Raw genomic sequence first — 7,972 nt, forward strand, 5'->3', positions numbered from 1 at the left:
AGCAGTCAACAAGGACAAGGCTCTAGCAAATATCCGCGGATTAAACTTTAGTCTTTAATCATAGTGCAAGAGTGCCCACAATCAAAGCTTTTTGGGACAATCTCCTTGATTTGTTGATTATTACAAGTTTTTACTTCACTTGGTCTGCTAATTGGAGTGACACCATGTCAAAAATGTCCATTTCTTTTTTTTTTTTTATTTGAAGTTAATATTATGAATAATCTTTAAGGTATAATAAATATTTAATGTAATATTTAAATTTTAAATATTTTTAATGTAATATTTAAACTATAAATTTATTAATTAATGTAATATTTTGATAATTATTTATTCGTCGTATGTCATTATTTAAAATTAATCACGTTAAAAATAAATATCATGTTAATTAATAAATTTATAATTAAAAAATCATGTTAAAAAATTTAAAATTTATTTATCACATTGACGTTATAATTTAAAAATTATTCATGAAATTAACCCTTTTTATTTGTACGAGTAAAAATGTTCAAAATTGTTAATAAAAAAAAGAAGAAAATGAAACAAATGTTAAGGGTCCACCAACAAAAGTGTTTGTACTATCAACTTTACCTGTGTTCATGGATAGAGAGGGAGAAATGAGGCTGTAATGACCACTAAGAAAATGCGATGGAAAAAATATGCTAGCCAAACCTTGAAAAGAGGAAATCAGCTAATCAACTAGTCACTGGATCCTGGCTTTGTTGTCTGATCATCTTTCTCTTTCTATAAGCACCGGTGCTTCCATTCAGACTAACTCAGGTAAAATCATCTCTTTAGCGAATTTTTTAAAAGTATTTATTTATAATATATATAATTATTAATTTATAAATAAAAAATTATTTAAAAAATTTTAAAGTGTCTAAAATTTTTTTTAATTTTTTTTTTAAAAAATTTTTTGAAGTGTTGCTAAACACCTTGCTTCATTGGATGAATCTGCCTCTATTACCTCATCTTTTTCTCAAAAGAAAGGAATTGGCATTGATTAGGACAATATAGTAGTCAAAAGGACAGTCATCATCTCCAATTTGGTGTTTAAGCTTTATGGTGTTTCAATCAAAATGAATTATGAACTTAAATCTAAAGCTGCTCTCTTCAATTTGTCCCACAACATCTTCAACCAAAAAAGGCAAATAATTCTCAAAGATCATTGCAGAATTATTTGTTACTAATTTACTCAGTTCCCCACAGAGACACAAAGCTGAGAGAATCATGAAAATGAGCCTCTGAACTTAAAGAACTTCCAATCTGTGGGTTATAAAAACTGTATATACCAACCCTTCACTGCAATGTACAAGACACAATAAGGGATCTCTTTTGACAAACATAGGAAAAGAATAAAGTGGGGTTGTTGAAGGTTCCCATCAATGGCAGATCAACTCTCTTAATAAATGAAAATAAAAGGATCAGTGGAACTGGAACTGAAAATGTTTCAAAACTGTTTTTAAATGACAGTTAAGCACTCACACCAGGTCCATTAAACAATAATTAAAGATGCTGACTAAGTCAACATGATTACAAATGGTAAATTTCTGGGATGTTTTTGTAATGGAAAATGTGAAGACTGGGGATTATGCTGAAGCTTCAAAACCTCAGATGCTCTTCACACTTTCATTGAAAGAGTTACAGAATACTATCAATTTTTTTTTTTTTTCACTTCAGTATCAAAATACTCCTTTTATTCCACAGTGAAAGAGAACATAATTTGTACCAAAAGCCGAGTTTGATCAAATTTACACAGATCTAATTCTCTTCTGACTAGCTTTTCCATCAGATTTGAATGTCCCAGCAGAGTCGCCTTCTGATGAAGCCTCCATTGACCTGGTGAAAGAGCTTGAGAGATCGGCATAGAGATCAACAACTCTTTTAATATTGTTATTCAACTCTTTAATTAATCCCACATTCCTGCTCAAGTTATCAGGCATCTTTGACTCATGGTTTTGGTTAATCTCATTGATTAGCAACCTATTTTGATCTAGGATGTCTTGAACTTGCACAAAACTCTTTTGAAATGTCTGCAAAACCTTAACATCTACTTGAGTTCCATTACCAAATCCTGAAAATATATCACCTTCCATTCCAAAGCTACTTCAATCAAAACCAAACTTATTCCTGCAACAACAATAGTACATATCCAAATAAAAAAAGTGAAAAAGGATGATGGCACTCGTTATTGTTTTATCTCATCTCTATTAAAAGACAGAATTATATAAGAAAGGAATAAAAATGCAACATGGAAAGGCATGGAACAATCCAGCCTCTATTTGTTTGCTGAAGAACATGAAAGCAAAAGACAGATAAATTAAAGCTTTCTAACTTGGATTATGGGAGGCAGAAAATCTCACCAAAGTTAGCTATGTCAAAGAGTTTAACAGTTCGAGTAGGATAAAATCACTGCTAAAAGATTTTCCTCAGCCTTTCTCCACCTTTCCCAGCAACCGAGCAGAGGACTGAGATTGTGTGCATGAGAGACAATGGATTAAGCATAAAAAAAGACATTGGTATTGTTTTCTGTCAAAAAAAGCAGAACCCTTTGCCCATAAAAGCAACTTTTTTCCTTTTCTTATCTTCTTTTTCAAAAAAAAAAAAAAATCAACAAAAAAAGCAGGTAATAATAATATAGTAGTTATTATATCTACAAAAGAGGATTAATAACCTTAACTACCATTAAATCATCTCAAATATAGCAAAATAAAATGTCGGTTGCTATGGATTTTTCCATTTCTTACCTTGAAACGGCAAGACATGTCTAGGGACAAGACAGAGAGATAAAAGCAGGAGAATTGGAATCTCTTTCTCTGAAAAAAAAATGGATTTTGATTTATTTTTCCTTGAAAAAAAAAAAGAAAAGAAGAAATGGGTAGTTTTAAAAAAGATTGGAATGAAATCCTCTATTGCTTCTGGAGATTAGATTCAACGGAGAGGCCCTAAAATCATGAAACAAACAAAGAAAGGGAATGAGAGAATATATAAGGATGAAGATTTGGTTGACACGTTCAGAGAGACACAACTCTAAACGTTGTTGATGGTTTCTCTCTCTGTTTTGTCTCTCGGACATGGCCAAGGCAAAGGCAGAGATATTTCTTTTTGGTTTTCTTTTCCTAGTCCTTGTCCGTACTTCTCGTTCATTGATTGCCTTGGGTCTGCTATGGGATGCTTAGGTTTAATACCCTGTGAGATTGACCACAATGTTTCCCTGGGGACACGGATTCTTATTGGTTGTTTGGTGCTTCATCGTCACCGTTCGTTGGATATGCTATGGCAGGTGACTATGAAATTACCATATATTAATACATAATTTGCTAATCATATATATATATATATATAATATTATATTATAATATACATAGTTATCATATAGTAATTATTGAGGTAGAAGTTTATGTGAATAATTTTTTTTTGATACACAAGATAAATTTTAAAATTTTTCATTATGATTATATATAATATATTTATTAATTTTAAATTATTTATAAAAATATATATTTTCAAAATTATTAAATTATTTAAAATTTTAAAATTTAATCAAAAATAAATTTAAATTATAATAAAATTCTTTTATCCTGTATATCACTTTATCTTATTTTAAAATTAATTTTTAAATAATTAATTTTTTTTAATTTATCTATAATTAACATGAGTATTTAATTACTATAACAAACTTAAATTAAACTATAAAATATTAATGCATCTAAATTTGGAGACAATTAATCAAAATATGTATTATATATGTTTTTCTCGTGTATGTATCCACAAAAATATTTTATATATTTCATTATGCCAAAAAAATAAAAATAAAAATTATGTTTTTCATGTTAAAACAATTAATAAATCTTTAATCATGTTACTCATAAGCTACTTAAATAAAAAATATGTATATATTTTATTGTTTTAAGCCTTGATAAGTATTTTGCTTTTCATAAATATAATTGGGGCATGCTTTGCTAGATAAAAAAAATGAAAATAGTGGGCAAAGCATGAACTTGTGTTAAGGCAGCCACTTTGCTAATAGTAAAGTAAGTGTATTACATTTAAAAGTTATCAAAATTACGTAAAATAAATTTTTTTATCAAAAAAAATGCTTAAAGAAAATAAGACAAGTGTGAGTGTTCTAACTTATTATTTTTAAATGGTTGTATGCGATAATGACTAATGTAATATTAGATAAAGGTATCAAGATATAAAACATCAAAAAAACTATCAAATAAAGATATAAAATATTAAAATTTAAATATTATTATCTGATTAAATATTATTGTAGATAAATTTATTATTTAAATAAAATCTATCTATTATATAGCTTGATTCTTTGCCGTATTTCCATTTAACTTTTTTTCAAACAATATTTCATCTTTTCACATACTTTAGCATTACTTTTTAATTGTTATTCCATTTTAGGTGAATTTATTTTTTCTTTTCTATTTTGTTGAGGTAAGCTTTCTTAGTTTAATTTTGACTTTTTTTTTAATTTCACTCAAGTAAATGAATAGAACAGAATGCCAAGAACATGTAAAGTAATACAGCATGCAAATGAGCTTTTATATACTGTATGTTAGAGATCACTTCTGGAACTTCAATGAGATTACAAAAAGAAGCAAGATTTCTATTACTAACTGATAAGGCCATAATCAATTTATTAGAAGATAGCAGTAGATTATCATTTTCTATTACTAACTGTCATATTATCATTTTCACATCATGTTATTAAAATGCACATTGCTTTTTTTCCATGGGAATTAAGATTACAAATTTTCTTATGTTCTAAATAAACTAACATTTACTGTTTACTTGACAATTCTAGCAAAAAGAGGCTACAATTTTGAGATAACAACTACAAAAGTTGTAGGAAAACCATCGGTACATCCTTCTTTCTGAATTTAAAATTCCATAATATGTCTTCTGAAAGATGTTTCTTATCCTGAAACAAAATTTTAATTGAAATTTCAATTGTATAGTCTAGATAACTTGGCTGCAAAAAAGATAGTAAATTAATAAGACAACTAACTTTTGAACATTTTTATCATAGTCTAACAGTCGATCATAGAAGACAGCTAGAAAATGTAGTACAATACCAAAATTAGCAAAGTAACACTTGAATACACATGTGTGAAAAAAAAAAAAACTAACAAATAATTTGAGGAGCCTCAAATTTGGAAGGATCAGACAACAAACAGCTCTTAACATGTTCAAGAACATACATTCGAACACCAACAACTCTATCAGTCAACCTTTTCAAAAATTCTAAAAATATTGGTTGAAATGTTTCACATATAGAAGAGCCTGGCAAAATAAAGAGGTCTCCAACCAATCTCACAGCTCTCAAATGAGTGTTTAATTGGTCAGTTTGCAGATATTAGACTTATACACCTTAAAAAATTTTCATCCAATTTTTATCATTTTTTAACTCATCTTTTCAAAATAAGATTAAAACTATGGTAAATCCATAATAAAAAAACAAGGTCCCTCATTACTATAAAAGTTAAACCTAAACACGTAAGAACTACAAACATTTCATCCACAAAAGCATTATAAGAATTATTTTAGAATATCAAAAATTCTCAAAACGTCAAATATATATGTCTTCACGTGGAAAACAAAATCTTAAAGTAGTTAGGTAATTAGCAGAAATGAAATAAAATAAAAAAAGAATTGTGAAAAAAATTAGCTTGAAAAAAAAGATTGTCAAATGAAAAAAAGAATAAATGTTTTTTTACACCGATTACATCAAGAACATAAAAAGAATTATGCTAAAAATCCATCTAAATTAAAAAGTAAAACAGATTAAATGATAGAAGAAATAAGTTTCTGAATCCTAAAATTGTTGGAAAAAATAACATCCACACGCAACAATCATACACAAAACAGCAAGCTCAAATCAAGAATAAGAACACACAAATATATTTGGTTCGGCCCAACTCAAAATGGCCTACTCTAAACCTAATTCACTATCAAATAAATCTTTACAATTGTGAGACTTTTAGAATGAGAAAAATCTCATAAAACTCCTTACTCAAAACTTAACCCAAAACCCAATTACACCCTTTTAATAGCCTACTCACTTAGTTATTCTCTTGGTGTCTAACTCTCTGGGATTACCAAACCCAAACCAAAACCAAAACCAAAACATCATATTTATAAATATGAAATCCCTTATATCTTTACTAAACTCCCGATGTGGGATACAAGACAAACTTAAACTCATTTAACTTTCGATGTGAGATTCTAAGATTCAAGGCAAATCCCAACAAATTCTCTCTTGACTTGAATCTCCAAACACTTCAACAGTATCTACAAAGCTAACACGCTTACCTTTCTTATTTTTTTTCATCACAGGCATCCCAATAACTGAGCCTTCATCAAACATGTACAAATGATTATTGACCCTATTCCCTTGTAGAATCACACTACCATTCTTGTAAACTTTCAACCAATCATTACTACTATAATATGTGTACCCCCAAGAAGCTAACTCACCCAAAGTAATTTAATTGTAACTACAACTTGGTACATACTTTATATGACGAAGTATCCTAATAACATCATTATGAGATCTAAGGTGAACACTCTCAATACCTTAAATCTGTACATTTTCTTTATTAGCAACCATAATATCCCCATACTTTTCATTCTCATCCAACTTCACAAAGCAACACCTATCATTGCAAACATGAATTGTACCAGCTGAATCTAAAACCCAACCTTTATCACTTTTCAAAGTCTGAGTCTCATCCACACAAGTTATCAAAACAACATCATTATCATCAGACACGAAAACAGCAGTATCACTCTTTTTTTCATCTAATTTTTTTTCATTATTTGTCCTTTTAAAAGTAGCTATATCCCTTTTCAACTTCTTACAGCGCACTTGGATATATCTTTTTTTATCATAATAATAATATTCTATATCACTGTAATATTTGTCTCTTGACTTAGATCTTCCTCTTGATCCACCAGCCTCTTTTGAGTCTTTTCTCGATCAAAACCCTTTACAGCTAGTATACTCTCCCCAAGTGATGAGTTCTGAGCTCTCATAAACCTTTCTTTCTCACGCAATATAATAGTCATATCATCCAACTTTAAAGTAAACCTACCCACCAACATAGTTTGAACTAAAGGCCTATAAGACTTGGACAAAGATGATAGTAAAATTAAAGCCTTCTCTTCATCTTTTAACTCATCAACAGAAATCGCTAGCAATTAAGAAACCAATTTATTAAACTCATTCAGGTGATTATGAAGACTCATACCTTCTTTCATCTTCAAAAAATACAGATCTATCTTCAAACATAATCTATTAGTCAACGACTTCGAAGCATAAATACCTTCAAGCTTATCCCATAAACTCTTCAGAGTACTCTCAGTCAACACACTGTATTTTACCTCTGGAGTTAACGTCAATCTAATAGTACTAATAGCTTTCTTCTGAATCCTATTCCAATTAGCGTAAGACATTCCCTCAGGCTTATTATTTTTTAATGCATAATCCAATCCTTATTGTACTAACAGATCTTAAATCGTATTTTACCATAACATAAAATTACTCTTTTCATCAAATAACAAAATCTCAAACTTAGGCATAAACATATCAGATATACTTTCTTTAGACATCTTGAAACACTCTTCACGATCTTTTGGGCCCACAAACTTTAAACCTCGAACCTCGCTCTGATATCACTTGTTAAAAAAAATAACACCCACACGCAGTAATCATACACAAAACAGCAAGTTCAAATCAAGAATAAGAACACACAAATATATTTAGTTTGACCCAACTCAAAATGATCTACTCCAAACCTAATCTACTATCAAATAAATCTTTACAATTGTGAGACTTTTAGAATGAAAAGTCTCATAAAACTCCTTACTCAAAACTTAACCTAAAATCTAATTACACATTTTTAATAGCCTACTCACTTAGCTATTCTCTTGGTGTCTAACTCTCTGGGATTACCAAACC

At 29.1% G+C, this 7,972-nt stretch overlaps 1 protein-coding gene across 3 annotated transcripts; it reads right to left on the bottom strand.

Annotated features, from left to right (window-relative positions):
* Nucleotides 1-1,608: 1,608 nt before the first annotated feature.
* LOC111278579 (protein ELF4-LIKE 4-like) lies at nt 1,609-2,885 on the bottom strand. 3 transcript variants are annotated; one of them, XM_022865182.2, is made up of 3 exons: nt 2,745-2,885; nt 2,361-2,465; nt 1,609-2,127 (listed from the first exon to the last, which is right to left on the bottom strand). In XM_022865182.2, the coding sequence occupies exon 3, from the start codon at nt 2,091-2,093 to the stop codon at nt 1,749-1,751; it is 345 nt and encodes a 114-aa protein (XP_022720917.2). In that variant the 5' UTR covers nt 2,094-2,127; nt 2,361-2,465; nt 2,745-2,885; the 3' UTR covers nt 1,609-1,748. The 3 variants fall into 3 exon arrangements, with proteins under 3 accessions (XP_022720917.2, XP_022720918.2, XP_089620872.1); XM_022865183.2 differs by lacking the exon at nt 2,361-2,465 and having other exon boundaries at nt 2,745-2,879; XM_089764746.1 differs by lacking the exon at nt 2,745-2,885 and having other exon boundaries at nt 2,361-2,500.
* Nucleotides 2,886-7,972: the final 5,087 nt, after the last annotated feature.

The sequence above is a fragment of the Durio zibethinus genome, chromosome 8 (genome assembly GCF_047325235.1).
Source record: "Durio zibethinus cultivar Kanyao isolate XHJ-2024 chromosome 8, ASM4732523v1, whole genome shotgun sequence".
In the NCBI taxonomy this organism is placed as follows: domain Eukaryota; kingdom Viridiplantae; phylum Streptophyta; class Magnoliopsida; order Malvales; family Malvaceae; genus Durio; species Durio zibethinus.

What these genes read in the sequence shown, in the direction of transcription:
- LOC111278579 (XM_022865182.2), bottom strand. Translation starts at nt 2,093, where the DNA reads ATGGAAGGTGATATATTTTCAGGATTTGGTAATGGAACTCAAGTAGAT.